The 16,322-nt window shown below is 37.1% G+C and overlaps 1 protein-coding gene across 1 annotated transcript in view; it reads right to left on the bottom strand.

The window, feature by feature from the left end:
- AVL9 (AVL9 cell migration associated) overlaps positions 1 to 16,322 on the bottom strand; it is a 40,719-nt gene that overhangs the window by 14,433 nt on the left and 9,964 nt on the right. Inside the window, exons 2-8 of the mRNA XM_079302639.1 lie at positions 10,605 to 10,725; positions 8,443 to 8,528; positions 6,295 to 6,366; positions 5,402 to 5,491; positions 4,976 to 5,042; positions 4,300 to 4,340; positions 3,118 to 3,156 (exon numbers count right to left, since the gene is read on the bottom strand). Coding sequence (XP_079158765.1) covers positions 3,118 to 3,156; positions 4,300 to 4,340; positions 4,976 to 5,042; positions 5,402 to 5,491; positions 6,295 to 6,366; positions 8,443 to 8,528; positions 10,605 to 10,725 — 516 coding nt within the window. The remainder of the gene's footprint in view (positions 1 to 3,117; positions 3,157 to 4,299; positions 4,341 to 4,975; positions 5,043 to 5,401; positions 5,492 to 6,294; positions 6,367 to 8,442; positions 8,529 to 10,604; positions 10,726 to 16,322) is intronic.

Raw genomic sequence — 16,322 nt, 5'->3', positions numbered from 1 at the left:
TCTCAGTTATTCAGATTTTTCTACTGGTTTTTATGATTTTTTCCAAATTACCAAGGAATTGACAGAAAAAAGTTGTTCCTGGCATGCTGCATAAATTCTTGCTCATTTGTAGCACATTAAATTCTTTGTTATAAACCAAAGAGGCCAAATAATCTCCATTCCAGAACACTGATAGAAACCTATGCAAAACCATTTCTTTTAAGGAGTTATATTAAGGATATGCAGATAAATGAAAAACAGGATAAATGCTGCATGCATTTATTACAGTAATATTCTTATGTAACAAAAAAGCTATTTTGGAAACAGAAGACATGACTGATACTAATTTTGGTAAAGCAGTTAAGGCATAATATGGGAAAACAGAATCTTCTTAATTAAATCAGAGAGTCTGGAATTAGTAAATTAGTCAAAAATTCAAAAGGTGGTGTCAAAGGCTAGCAATGAAAGAAAAAACAAAAGCCAGACTGAATATTACCACTGGAATTTCTTCAAAATAGCCCTTCAGGGTAAAAAGGGGAGGGAAAAAAAAACCCTAACAAAACCAAAACAACCTAATTTCAAAAAATCCCCACAAAAGTAAACTTGCTTTAAAATACAATTTTTACATCCTTAATCAGCACAATACCAGTAAAAATACATACATAAGCATTATGAGGAATCAGGAATATAAAGGAATACAGAATAATCTAAGTTTATGACTGTGCAGTCCAGTTTACCAAGCCTATGATGTAATTAAAAGTGCAAGTTTGTGGACTTAGTCTTAATAAGAGACTTCTGCTGTAACAAAGAAAAAAACTTTAGAAGAGGTTGATAAATAATAGCTCATGTCCCACTAATATTTGCCAGTCTACAAGGTAGTGAATGGATGAAACAAAGAGGAAGACCTACACAGCCTTGACGTAGGCCAAATGATATTTAATGGTACCTCAGCTGAAAACAGACTATGTATATTATCCTAAACATACTACAAAGAAAAATTGTACAAGATAGGTGAATTCAAATTGCAACAACCACTGAAAAAGCATGATGAGAAGAACAAGCAGCTCATCTGTGGAAAGAGTTTTGGTTGACTCCAATGGGAATAAAAATGTCTAACTTTAAAGATGCTGCTCTATAATGTATGCATGAAAAATGCATGATATAATAGCAATGAGCTACAACAGAAAGCTTATGATACTCCCACAGGTTTAGATTCTCAGACACCATGGATTCTTAGCCAAGCTTATTTTTAAGCCTACAGAAATAATTAAGCCTATAAAGAAGTATCTTGTTTTAAAGAAATCTATTCCAGTCTAGGTTTTTGTTTGGGTATACCACTTACTTTAGGCAAATACTTTTTTATATTTGTTTCATCAGGTCCCTCTGCTATCTTTCTGTCTATAAGGATGCACAGTTCCTTACCCCTCCCAACCCCACTATATGGCCCACAGCATTTACATCAGCACACTGGGTGGTCCTGGCAGCAGAAACTGAAATGATCACCATCTGGAAGTAGTCTTCCAGCCTAATAACAGATGAGAGGTGAAAAAAATTCTTTTAGCCTGTGGAAAAACATCAACCAAATTGCTACGGATTAAAGGAAATTAGTCTGTGGCATTTTTCAGATCAAGGAAAATGGGCATTATGAGTGGCTTCTTGAATATTATATTTAAAGTCTTTGAATATACAGATTCCCACAGTTGTTCTGAAACCATAACATTTGCCAGAAAACGGGCAGTGCCTGAAAACCAAAACTTTCTTTTGAAATTGCAAGTGTTGTCTTCCTGTCAGAGCTTAAGGAAAAACAGACACAAAGCAACCTGCAGGTTTGTTCCATAAGCACTCAGTTACTTTCAAAACAATTTTATATGTTTGACAAATGTGAACACACTTGGGAAGCCCTCTCCCCTCTTCCTGTGCATTCATGTCTTGTGGTTTGAGCAGTTTCAGAAAAGAACCATAGCTCAGTGAAGTGTTTTCTTTGTATGTGTCCAAATGCTGAACTGATCTGGTGACCCCTACTGTGCTTCAATTGTATTTTCTCAAGTGTACTTTTTGCACAGCCTTTAATATAGTCATCTTCAATATATATTCTCATCATCAAATACTGAGAACTGTCAAGGTATATCTGACCTATAGAATTTGGTGACAAGCACAAACACTTCAGAGAGGCTGCTACATTTATTTTAAAACGGAATAGCATATTTAGTGCCTCATGAAAGATACCTTCACAACTGTTTTGATAACTTAAAGATTAAATCCTACTGACTTTCCAGCTGCAGCTAACAGGAAATTCTAACATGCCTTCCCAGCAAACTGAAAAAGTTGGGTTTTAACACAGCAGATTCACTGAAGAAAAAGTAGCATTTGGGAAACTGAAACAAAGTTTTAAACAACATTTTTAGACCAAATCAAAACAAAATCCCTGCATAAATATGTCTGGCAGCTGATAAATAGCCATTTCACTCAAAGCTCTTGTTCTAGGGCATTAATATGAACACAGAAGAAAACAAATGTCTCGATTTCACATCTGCTTTTACATTTTGCATATTACACCTAAATTACTAAAACAGTATTGCTATTGAGGCAGTAAGATAGCCCAAAGCAAGCACTGAGTCTAGAATTCAGCAGTTATTACCAATTTATAATCTGAGTTTATCCTAATTTAACAGATACAGTTCTCTTCATTGTCTCCTGCAGGTGTCCATGGAGCTCAGGTATGAAAGGCACTACAAGCACTTGTTTCTTTTGGTCTGTCTATCTAAAGCCTGAACCAGAAGTTCTATTTACTGGATTTCTATAAAGCTGTGCCTTTTTAGGTACCCATATCTCTCATTGGTTCCTCTACATAGGTACCTATCTGCATGATGTGTATCCTGTCCTATATTTTACAGCAGGTTAAGTTGCATTTCAGCACACTTTTCTTTGGCTGGGATTAAAGAAGCAAGGTGTGGACAGAGCAGAAATAGAGGCAAATTTATAGATAAACACACAGCAGCTTCTTTTAGCCTAATAACCCAATTTATATATTGATGCAGAGCTGTTGATATGAATTCAGATGCTTCTATTTTACAGATGAATAATATTTAACAGATGCATTTCTATTTAAACTACCTGCCTCAGCTTACAAAACGTTACCTTTTTCTCTAGAAGAATCAATTTAAAAAGGATCAAGACCTGAAAAAAAACCCACAATAATAAAAAATGGTGAGCGAACCAGTGACATTTTTCAAAAATAATGTGCAAGCATAACCTCTTGTTCAAGGTTTTATGTTCATCACTGCATAACAATCAAATGACCAAATGAATTTTACCAGTGGAAACCAGTGTTCCAATACCCTTTCTCCACCTGAGCACACATTTAAAAATAGCATGAGATGAAAAAAAAAACCCCAACAACCAAAACCTCCACAAACAAGAAATGTGTCATTTGAATCATACGTAGCTTAGCAGAAAGGACATGTTGTGCAATTCCAGAATTTTAAAAAACAGTAAACTACATAAACATAAAAGAGTTCCTCCAGTTCAGAATTACTGAAAAAAACCCAGCAAAATGCCAAGAATAGTATTCACCTCACTTAATTTTAGGCATCTACCGATGAGGCATCTAGATCAGGAGTGGCTGCCCAGACTCCCGACACTCAAGAAAAAACACAAGTGCTTCTGGGGTATGATTGGCAGACATCTGAAGCTAAGCAAAAGCAAGTTCTACCCCAAAAATCTACTGAGCAGGTTCAAATACACCATGAAATTCAGATTCTCTAAGTTCTTTCCTTGATGCATCTCAGTCAATAAAAGATTCTAAATGCTATTTCTACTTTAGCTATAGTACATATCTATATATTCAATTTCAACAGAAATTAGGAAAAAGAAGGACAGGTCCAAGTCCCCTCAGGTTTTGTGTTCACAGAAGCTACAAAATTTCCAAAACACGGGATAAATGCTCCAAGTTGTGTCTGCACAGACTTTAGCAATAATCTTTTATCACATTCATCAAATGAGAAACAGGAAATAGAAACATGATCACAAATGAGATAGCATTTGCACTTTGGGAAAGGACTAAAAAACGTCACACAAACCTAGAAATCTCCAGGAATCCCTCAGGCTAACAAAATTTCTTAGTCTGGAATGTGCTTTCATTGAAGTTATGCAGTGGAATGGGAGGGAAAAATCAGGAGCCCCTAAACAGCAGTATTTAAGAAATAGTCTTCTTACTCCTAACTCAGGTATGTCTATTTATGCTTATTTTTCTGCTCCTTACAAAGCATTTTACTCCCCAAAATAGTGCAGCCCTTCAAATATCTAGTAGAGAATGCCTACCTTGTGTCTAAAATGGAGAACAAGATCCCGAGGAGACAGACCTGAGACACCAAAAAGAGAGCAATTATTAAAATTCAACAGCTGACAGGAATACTAATTTACTTCTTGCCACCATTTTGCAGCATGAGGGAGATACCCATTATGGATTCTGTGTGAACCTGGTTATTTCAACGGCAGAATTCATAAACAATTTTTTATTTTTTTCAGCAGGAGCAACAAATTATCGACAATAGAGACAATAAAAACACGAGCAGTTGTGCTCTGAGCTAACATCTGTTGGCTGCCACGCATCAACAGGGAAACACTGAGGTAAATACTACACAGGGCATTCAGAAAGCACAGGGAAGAGCCAGAACTGGATGGTAAGATATCCTAAATAAGGGGTAGATGCAAGCTTGAACAATTTGATGGTGTGGGGTGCTCAATCTAAACATTAATTACCAAAAGCAGATAAACAGCTGCTAGTCAGACTGTTAGGTAAAGGAGTAATACAGCTTTCGATCTGCAGCTATTATGAAAGCAACACTCCATTTACATTTATTTAAATCCATTAACAAAGAAATGCAGATCTCTGGTGCCTAATCTATTAATGCACATAAACAAATTAGTTCAAGAGAGGCATGTGTTGTTTAGTGTAACATCATCTCTGCTGCTTTGTACAAAACAAGTCACTTACCAAGATAAACTTGTGACCCTTCTAACGAAGTATTGCCCAAGGAACTATTCATATGATCATAAAGTTCCTGTAAAAGTTAGAACAAAGGCAAACCACCCCCCCCAGGTGTTAATGGCACATGGTCACACAAAATCCAGAATAAATAAAATTAACTTATTTAAGGATTTCAGTGGCTTATTCCAGAAAGAAAACTAAACTTTACTAAGGGAATCAACAGAGATATAGGCTGACAACCAACTCGTATCTCATAACAAATCAGAAAGTTGACTCTGTCAGATTATGTTAGTACATTTAGTTCATGTTAAAGTATTACAGAAGCTGAATAACTGAATGACTTATGCAAAACGCATATTTGAGCACTATATTAAAGTAAGTCTGTGGCTACACACTGAAAGCTGTTCTGTGTGGATTTTACTGGAAAGTTACCTTTAGAATTGAAATTTGTGAGAAGTCTTTTTCTTCAAAATATGCATGTGTGATGAGTTGCAGCTTTGCCTGAAGTAACCCATATAAAGGCTTGGAAGAAAAACAAACACAAAACCAAGTGAATAAAACTATTTAGTCACTCATTTTGAACTTTAATCTTCTTCCATGCTTATCTTGCAATACTGACACTTCATTATACATGAAGTTCATGGATGAGCAGTCCTCACTGGCTAATTCCCAGCATCTTTTTCCTGTGCTCATTTTAAATGATGATAATTTAATTTTCTTTCCATTTGCATGTACCATACCCTCACTAAACATCTTTCTGGAAAAGCAGTTTCCAGCTTTAATGCTGTTCATAATAGTAATAGCTCCAGTAATAATTCTTTCTTCAGCTTTAAGCACAACAAGAATTTCTGTTCCCTGCCTGATGACCAGTAGCTTTTGATGAATAGGTAGAAATAAAAGGTATCTCTTCAAAGCAAGAATATGCGTATGTGTGGCTATCAGAAAATCTCCCTCACAGCTGAAGGTGGTAGCCACTCTCTCCAGCTACTATGCTAGATGATCTTTGAGGCCCTTTCCAACCTAACCCATTCTATGATTATACCAGCCAAACTCATCGATTCTACCACATGAAATTGAGTTAGTAGCATTTAAGAAGGATCAGAAGTGCAAATAGGTATCCTCATCCATAACAACAGACACTTTTCCAGTTACAAGAGGATACCAAAAACCAAGGCAGCTCACTCAAATGACACAGTCTTCCAATTCAACTTTACTCTGCAATGGCTAAGACAGATGTTTGAAGACAAATGTTGCAAATAAGAATATGGAAAAACAATTGTTAAGGTTACCTGAAAGTGTTTTGGGAGTTAAACAAACACTCTTACCAGCTGGCTGAGAACACAGACACTTTTCTGTACAGTTTCTCGGGTGATGTCTGCCTGCCGTACTTTTAACGCCTAAAAAATAGAAGTATTACAGTGCTTTTACCCAAACATAATTTCAAAAGGAATTCTTTCCCAAGTCTAGTTGCCACATACTACACCCCTATTGAAACAAAATCCTAAAACCAGCTATGGTAGAATATCCAAACCATGCAACAGTATGCCCTTATGTTTTCACAAGGGATAGGCTGGAAAGGAGGGGCATGGGTGTCATCCCCTACAATAAAGAATAGCTAGATTGTAAAGAGCTGCCTCTGAGGAGCAGCCACAAAAAGGTCAAGAGTTTGTGGGCAGCAATCAAGGACAACACTAACAAAGGACACCGGACTGGGGTGTACTACAAGCTGCCTGTTCGGGGGAGCCTGTTGACCAGGCCTTGCTTCAACTACAGAAAGCATTGTGCTCGCAAACTCTCATCCTGAAGGGGAAATTCAACCACTTGGATGTTGGCCAGGAAAGCAATGAGTCTGTGGAAGCCTCATCCCTGACAGCTTTCAAGGATAAACTAAATGAGGCTTTGAGAAACCTGGTCTAGTGGGCAGCATCCCTGCCCATGACAGGGAGTAGGAAATAGATGATGTTTAAGGTTCCTTCCAACCCAAACCATTGTATGATGATTCTATGACTCTACCTAGTAAAAACACTGAGATGTCAGAGCTGTATTCTCATCTCATTGTGTTCAGCAAAGATTCAAATACAGCTGTAACAATTGGCAAAGCACTGTTCAAAAGACACTAGCGTGAGAAAAAGACAACAGCCTGGAAAAGGAAATAGCATTCTAGCTCAGGGGAATGTACAGGAGAGAAAGGACAACATATCACTTGCTCTTCTCTAACATCATCTGTGAAAATGGACCAGATTAAAATGTCTCTGCCAAGAAATTGTTTGTTTCATACTCAAACATCTTTTTTGAGCCATCCATAAAATAAAAGCTTATCCATAAAATAAGCTACACTCTCAGTCAGAACAAATTGTCCCAGCACTTAACAGCAAACCTAGAAATGGTGAGGGCAGAATATACACAATGATTCATTTAACTATACAAAACAGAAAATATATGGACTGCAGCCCACACATCACGAAAGACAGATGGAGAGAGTGCTAGAGCTGTCATATGAAACACATTGGGTTTTATTCTAGTTGTTTCAAATAGTTAATTTTAAATATCTATTTATCTTCTTAATTGGTTACTAAAAAACAAACTGGAATCAAGAGCACAATAAAGCCAAGTTAAATACATAGTTAAATACAGCAAGACTCCAAATCACAGAATACAGTAAAGGCTGCTGCAAAATTAATGAGTGAGTGAAAACCAACACGGAATTTAGTTCAAAGGAAATGGATTTAAAATTTTGCGCATGCAAAATTTCTCCTAGAGCAAGAACAGGAACTTGAAATATAATCAAGATGTAATGTATTAACACAGAAACAGAGATTATATTGTCACATACACAATGAGTACAAATTAAAACTCAAACCCACATGACATTCAGATTCTTGGCAATTACCATTACCATTTTTGAAAACTCAAGATGATTTGAGTAGATCAAATGATCAGTGTGATCATGTGCACACTGTGGGTTCCCTCAATTTTTGGTTGGTATCACTAAGCAGCTACCATGAATGGGAAGATTCCAGTCTACTCTGCAAGTGTACATTTGGCAAAGGAAGTAGGTGAAGTGATACATCCCTACACTAGCATGGTCAGATCCCAGGAAGTACTCAAATTCTCTGTGGGTAGAAATTTCAACTTTCTCCACCTAAAAGGCCTGCTTCCTGGAAACTTAACTTTGCCACCTAACAGACTGTCAATTGAGTTTTGCTCCTTGGTGCTGATAGCTGGATTGGATTTCAAGAAACCAAATATATTTTTCAATTGCCTTGAACATTTCAAGTATCAGAAAGTACTACTGCTTATGTATTGTAAAGAATACTCAAGTTCTGGAGCTACATACTGTGAGTATTTTCACAGACTTTTAATGTAAGACAATCATGCAGTTTTTTGCCTGTTGGTGTAATGCAAGCCGCTGAATTTTAGGTTTATTAATGCATCAAGCCTATTATTCATTAATTCACAACTTGGAAAGCTACCTTTGCTTCAATCTGCCGATAGCAAGAGACACCATACACCGTGGTTCGATCCCCGCATCTTGGAGGCAGATGGAAAAACACAGTATCTAGGAAAAAAGACAAGACTATTTTGTAATTCATTAACAAGAGTTCAGTATACTTATTTTCTGCATCCCTTAAAGTTTTACTGTAGAAAGTACTGGCACATACCTATTTAAAAAAAAAAAAAAAGAAAAAAATGGAACAAGTCACCTATAAAGTTATAGGATCCAAATTAGTTTTCACACTGCAAGACAATTTGTGGAAGAATCTTCAGGACAGTTTCACATTTAGCCAGACCAAGCTAACACTGCTTTTCAGAAGCAGCTACTGACAGCAGAGAAGCACCACAGAAACCTACAGGCATGCTGCTTTCCCAATTCAGGACAAAGGAACAAAGGCAAGGCACTGTGAGTCAGTGTGTACAATTGGGAGTGTGATGCCATTAAGAAAGCAAACAGTCAAGATAGGAAAAAAACCCACAAACAGCAAGGAGGATACACACAGTTGAAAGGATAGAGAAGCTCCTACCACTGCCAAAGTAGATATCTGCACCAGCACCAACACTACACTACCAAAAAGCATTTGTGCTTTTAAAATAAATAAAAAGCAATTTATGCTTTTAAAATAAACATAGTCTTACAGAAAATAATTATTGTCTATGTGCACACGCAAAACGAAAAACAAAAGTTTCTATAAAATATGACAAGAGAAAGACTTTTATGGCTTGAAACACACACATCCCTTCTACTACAGCAAAAAAAGTTGCTAAATGCTAAGCAAAGACAGTTGCCCTCTCCTTTCAAAACATAAGTGAAATCGTTTTTGAAACCAACTGTTAATTTTTTGTTTGCTTCATAGTAAGAAAATGAACAGGAGAGACAATCCCATATGCATTATGACCAACAGAGAGGCAGACTTTTTATAACAAAGCTTACCATCTTGATCAAGCTTATATTATGGAGATCACCTAGGGTTTTAGAAAGCCTGTAAGATGATTTTCTGTACCAAGTCATCCTCTTTGCAAATGCAACTACCCACGGGAATTAGTTTAAAACTCAAAAACCAGATATCTAATAAAGTTACAGTAAAAGAAATACAATTATTATCAGAAAATCTATTTGCCTGGTTCAAGTTCATGTGTATTCTTGCCTACAAAACACAGGGATATATATATATTTCCCCTTTGCTGCCAACTCCTTTTTTCCTTACTAAAAAATAAACATTTATATTCTTCTAGTACAGCAACAAAAATGCTCAAAATTGAGTATTAACTGGAATGGTACTGAGACAAGAGAGATTAGGTAAATGCAGATGCATGTGATTTTCCTAGCTTTGAATATAGCCTACTTCTTGTAATGTGTTTAAAAATGCAAAAATTCAGCAAAAATCATGATCCAAACCAGAGAGACACCCTTATTGCTGCTAGGAAAGGGATTATTTTGATAAACTTCCTTTGTTTCCAAATGAGATCTCCAAAAGCTAGACAATAAGGAAGCTAAGTATACCAAGTTAAGAAACAAAATGAATTAAAAGTAGTATTAAAAGGTTTCTGTGATTTTGCTGTTAAAAGTGACTTCCTTGTCTGCTCTCCAGAAAAAAAAAGATTAAACTACTGCACACAATATAAATGTCAGGGATTAACAGAACTGCTAATAAATTAATAAATGCAATACTAAAATAATAAAAGATGCCACAAACTTGGTGGTGACTATATGGCAAATGAATATTTGTCTTTATTCTGCCAACAAATATCCTTTCAAAGCTCAAGCCATGGCTTTACCATATAAGCCATACTGACATGACTTTCCATGACTTGTAGGTCCTTTTAATAATCTCTAAATTCATGGAGGAGAATTCATTCACCCTTCAAAGAACTTCTGAGAAAGCCAGCAGCCTTGTTTTGTGCTAGAACTATGCAAAATTGATATGTAACCCTGAAGTTTTTACTGACATTTGAATTCTGGATGTAGGAGGTACACCTCTATTTGCACCTAAAGGAACATACCATTGCCAATGTATTTCATAACTTAAACAAAAAAGAAAGTCTAACAGAAAAAGAATCATTGGTCAGCTGTTCAGATATCAGTTTTTTCTTTGAGTTGCAATAGAAATAAACACAACTTTTCTCTCTCATTTCTCACCTTCTTGGTAGTTGTGAGCGCCATCTGGTAAGGCAAGAAATGGCAAGTACTTCCATTCCTCTGGTAAACTCTGACTGTCATGTCCTTCTCCAGCTTTTAGGGGAGGATAAGAAAATTCAACCTAAACAAACAAATGAAAGAAAAGTGGAAAAAAGAGAGAATATATTACAATTACCATACAAGCGGGCCTCTATGATTCAGCCTAGCACTTTTTTCTTAGCAATATTATGGGAAAATAGTGGTTTTCTTCCAACTAGCATTCCTTGTCTCTTCCTTCAATGCATCCACAGACTGACTTCTGAGGTTTAACTGACAGGCCCTGGGCAGATTAAGCTTCTAGAGCCTAATTCCATTTCCTCAAGAGAAATTTAAATGATCTTCAAACAGAAAACAGCACCCAAGAGCTGAATATCTTCTTCCCTATGTACATAGAGCGAGCAGCACATTGCCAAACCTGCAACATCAGCAGGGGTGATGGGGCACACATATCCAGAAAGCAGATTTGACTTCCAAGCTCTTCAAGCACTTATGACTAGGCAATGCTAACACATGCAGGCCTCTCTTTTACCCTGCAAGACATTAAATCATCTCAGAAACTATATTAACAGCAAAAAACTGGTTTATATATTTTTATGTCCCCAACTGCAACATGTTCTACAAAATGGACAAAAGTATTTCCTTTTCCTTTCACTAATAAATCCTGCTTTTCAATTTTGCCTTTCATTTAATTACCATTTACCTCTTTTTCCTAGAAATAGGGACAATCTTTCAATTTCTTGCACTGCACTACACATCTACCACAAATCCTCACAATCAGCATCTTTACAGTGCAATCCTCTTTTCCTATGGAGACTCCTCTGGGTTTCCAGCCACTTCCACCAGCTCTTGAGATGGTATTTCTTAATTCAGTGAATAAAATCTAAACACAAATTTCTCAGTAAAAGAAACTGTTTATTGATACTGCAACTTCTCTCCAAGGATATTTAGTGAGGGAGCATAACTAGTGAGCTATAAAATGCACACATGAAAAATAAAAAGCATGAAAAAGCAAGCATATAAATAATCTTAGCAATTGATTGATAATGAAATAAAATAGTAGTAATAATAACAACAGCATCAAAAGAAAAAACCTGTGAAAAATTAGAGTACCAAGGAAAATTGAAATTCTTCACCTTAACACACGATGTCACTGTCTACAACTATTGCCAGCTTCAGAAAAAGGCACAAAGAACAAGAGAAACAGGAGAACATGAGAAATCAGCCTTGATACTTGTTGGTATCAACTTCACGTTTTCTTATTCCCTGTTACAATGGGTTGACCCTGGCTGGACACCAGGAGTCAACCAAAGCTACTGTACCACTTCCCTCCTTACCTAAGTAAGGGAGAGAAAATATCATGAAAGGCTCATGAGTCGAGATAAGGGCAGGGACGGATCACTCATCAGTCATTGTCATGGGCAAAACAGACTTGGCTTGGGAAAATTAACTTTGTGCCAATAAAACAGAGTAAGATAATAAGAAGTAAACCCAAATCTTGAAAACACCTTCTCTCCACCCTGGGGTGTGTTAATTGCTTCCTGGACTTAACTTTATTCCTGATTCTCTACCTCCTCCCCCCAGCAGTGCAGGGGGACATGAATGACTCATGGTCAGTTCATCACACATCTCTGCTGCTGCTTCCTCCTCAGAGGGAGGACTCTTTCCCTGCTCCAGCAGACCGCTCCATTAACTTCTCACACGTGAACTCTTCCCACAGGCTGCAGTTCTTCATGAACAGCTCCAGTGTGGCTCCCTTCCACAGAGTGGAGCCCTCTAGGATTCTAGCGTTGGTCCCCCATGGGGTCACAAGTTCCAGCACATGGGGCCACAGCCTCCCTCAGGCTTTCACCTGCTCTGGCATGGGGTTGTCTACAAGTGGATCTCTGCTCCACCATGGACTTCCATGGGCTGCAGGGGGTCAGCTTTGCCTTACTGTGGTCTTCATAACAGACCACAGGGGAATCTATGCTCTAGTGCCTGGAGCATCTCCAGTCGTTCCTTGTTTGCTGGCCTTGGTTTCTGCAGGGATGTTTCTCTCACATACTATCACTCCTCTCTTCTCTGGCTGCAATTTGCTTCCCTGCAATAACTTTCCTTCTCAAATACAGGATTCCAGAGGTCCTACCACCACCCCTGATAGGCAGTCACCAGCTCTGGATCTCTCCTTAGCTCTGTCAGACATGGAGGAAGCTTTTGGCAGCCTCTCAGAGAAGTCGCCCCTGTAATTCCCTGCAATTATGAGGAACCCATAGAGTCTGTTTAACAAAATAAGAAAAAAGAAGAGCATCTGACATCTAAATGAGAGACAAACACTGGAATCAGCATCCATACAAGGAGCAGAAAAACTCTGCCATTTAGTACACACACATCGTGAGAATTCTCTGCTATCCTTTTTGAGTCACAGATAAGAAAACTGCAATGGTAGATAAGAAAATTAAAATTGTAGAAACTTCACATAAATGTCAGCAATATCATAACTTTTGCTGATGTTCAGATTCAAACTGGCTGAAAAACACTGTTTACAGAATTATTTCTAGAATCTTGCAGGAGTAGCTTTAGCAATAAATATAGCACAGTTATTAAGTTTAAAACATAGATAGTCAAGGAGAACCTACACTTATGTCCTAACTCAGGTATTTTATTTCACTGCATGGCCAACGGAGAGAGATTCAGATTCACCCTCTGAAGGAGCTTCTTTCTAACAAATGCAAGCTCTGAGTTCCTTGGATTCCACCAAACACCTTCAATGCAGCACTCCTGACTGGGAAACTCCACTGACAGGGAAATACTGTAAGTAAGGATTTGAGACATCATTGCTTCCAAGCACATTCAGAATTACCATTGTATTTTGCACATATTCACTAAGGAACACTCCTTTTTAAATTCCCTAATAAAGATGAGAAATCTGGCTTCTGTGTTCTTTTTACAGTGTGAAATTTGCTGAAGAACTACTTTGTTCTAGCTCACAATATGCTATCAATACCTCAGCTGCTATCAGATAATTCCAGCAACAGGGATTTCTGCAGGCTCTGTCAGTTCCAAATTCAATAAACTCTACAGGCCTGAATGATACTGATGACAATCTTGTTTTCTATTATTTGCCTTTTTTCAAAAATCAGTTTTAATATAAATTTCTGTATGCATTGTGTATAAGAGAGAAGATCACAAAACTCAGGCAAATCAAAACTAAAACTGCTTAAGTGGCCTTAAATAATTTATTTTACATATATACTTTATGATAGACCTATTTACATTATGACATACTATTATTTCTCTTCCTCCCCTAAAGGAATCCATATAGGAAGTATCCTGGTTTCTAAGGAGGAATCACATTTCTGTAGTTTAATAGAATTGATGCTGGCCAAAGTACCAAAAGTGTGGAAGTAACAAAGAAACAGGAAAAAGGACAACCCAACAGCAAGAAGAGCATGCAATGTCCTGGAAGACTTCCATCCATCCCTCTTCCAACTTGGCAGTGTCCAGTGATGAGAAAGTTTGAAATTTGATATTAAATAAGCAGTCACTGCAGGTGAGACTCATGTCAGCTGACTGTACATCAAAAAGCAAGATACCTGAGGCAGTTTTCCTAAGTGTTCTGCAAAGTCAAAGAAAACAAACACCTGGAGAGGGTGATTCATCTGATTGGTTTCTTTTGATGATCTCTGAAGAGAGCTAGCTCTAAATCTAACTTAGAGATGACTGACTTAAAGCAGATGAAACTCACCCTAACTTTTCCCATCCTCTACATGCTCTGCTTGATTTCTCCAGCTCAATCTGCAGACTTGCATCAATTGCACTTAGGAATCCTTTGCAAGGAAAGAAACCTTTATTTCAAAAACAAAGTATTATAAGAATATTGAGCAGCCTTAAAAAAAATGGCTAAAACCTCACAGTTCTTGAAAATTATGAAACTGAGCAGTGTGCATGTATAAAGGTGGTAATAATAGGGTAGACAGAATTTCAGTTCTATCAGTTTTCTGAGTTTTCAAACAACTGGAGTCTCAGTAAAAACCTTTCCCAGCCTGCATGTGCAAACTACAGAGGAGTGCTCCTAGGGAAGGCAACTTAAAGTTATTTTCTTATTATTTTCCACCACAAACCCAAGACAAACCATGACAGGAGGAAGAGATGGGACTACTGAAGAGACCTGTCTCACACCTCTTTTTCAACCTCTTCACAGAATGAAGAAAGAGGAGCTCATTTTTTATTTAACTATAATGGCTTGTTATGTAAATCCACCCATATACGCATATGCACTTAAATGTCACTGTATGTCATTAATATATGTATCACTACAAAAATGCCTGCAATACGAGAAATAAAATCTTTTCATAAAGCCCAGTAGTCAACAGGAACAAAGATCTATACGCAAGTTTTTAGAGCTGACCGCCAGAGAAAATGTTACAGGATTTTGTCACCTCGGTTGAATTAAAGAAAACTCCTCAATAAGACAAAATTCAAATTCCAAGCTGAACTCCTGAGAGACTTCAAAAATGCAAATACATAAAACATGAACTAGTATCTCCAGGCATTTCTTACTCTTCCAAGTGTCAGGGATCTTTATTCCAGCTGGAAATATTGCTCACGCCTGTCAAGGGGTTTTGATGGCAATGAGTTTTGCCTGTTCATGCTGTCATGTTCTGTAAGCAGATAGGTCCTGATAGATTTCAGAACTAAAACTAATACAGAATATTGTCTTGAGGTTTAGGGGAGAAATAAATAACTGTGCTCTTCACTATGCAAAATACTTTAACTCTTGTGAATTATCAAGTTAAAATAAAATCTAGTTTTTAAGAACTCCTTAAACGGAAGTACAACTGAATTTCTGGAACTAGCATGTTTTATTTTTCTGGAATTCTGCAGCATTAAGTAACCCTTAATATGCAGTTTGTATTGAATCTAACAGTTTGGATGCAAAGCACCAATGAACACATGATTACAGGGGGGAAAAAATTCAGGTATTCTGGTTTTGTTCTTGTCTTTAAAGGCACTTCCTAGACAGAATAAATTTACTACACATTTATTAAGTCACAGTAATGAAACATGAGAGCAGGCAAGGAAAAATGCATTTCAGTTCCTACATCTAGGAGTTAACATGATAGTTCCTCTTTAAGAAAAATACATTGCTAGTGTCTTCTACTAAACTGCAAGTACACAATCAGAAGAGAGGTTTAAAAAGCACACTGATAAATGAGGAATTTCCAAATATGCATGTCTAGCTAAACTATTGCACTCAAACATTAGACAGGTAGCTGGCATTAATTTACACTCAGGTAAGGTTGTTCTCCTTACCTGTGAAAAGTGCTTAATTGTTAGTCAAAGTAGCATCCTCAGCGAGCACTAAACAGTGATAATTTAAAATGTGCTCACAAATCAGTATAACCTTCCCATGCAGCCCACTTCATCTACTATCACATTTGAATTATAGTCACAATATAAGCTCTCTTCTTTAGTATAACAGGTATTTTGGAAGATTTCTCTTCAGGTAAGTTATGAAAAAAACATCTGGACCCAACTAAGTTTTTGCATTGGTACAATGGAGAGATTATTTAATCTCCAAAAAGTCTGAAATCTTTCAAACGACAGTATTATGCTAAAGACCAAGGGTGCTTCCAGTAAGTTACAGAGTCTAATTTACAAGAAGCAAACCTATTCTATCCTCTAAACAATTACTTTGAT

Source organism: Erithacus rubecula (genome assembly GCF_903797595.1).
Source record: "Erithacus rubecula genome assembly, chromosome: 3".
Taxonomy (NCBI): domain Eukaryota; kingdom Metazoa; phylum Chordata; class Aves; order Passeriformes; family Muscicapidae; genus Erithacus; species Erithacus rubecula.
The sequence above is the reverse complement of the archived record's forward strand: the minus strand, read 5'-3'. Positions and strand labels throughout refer to the sequence as shown.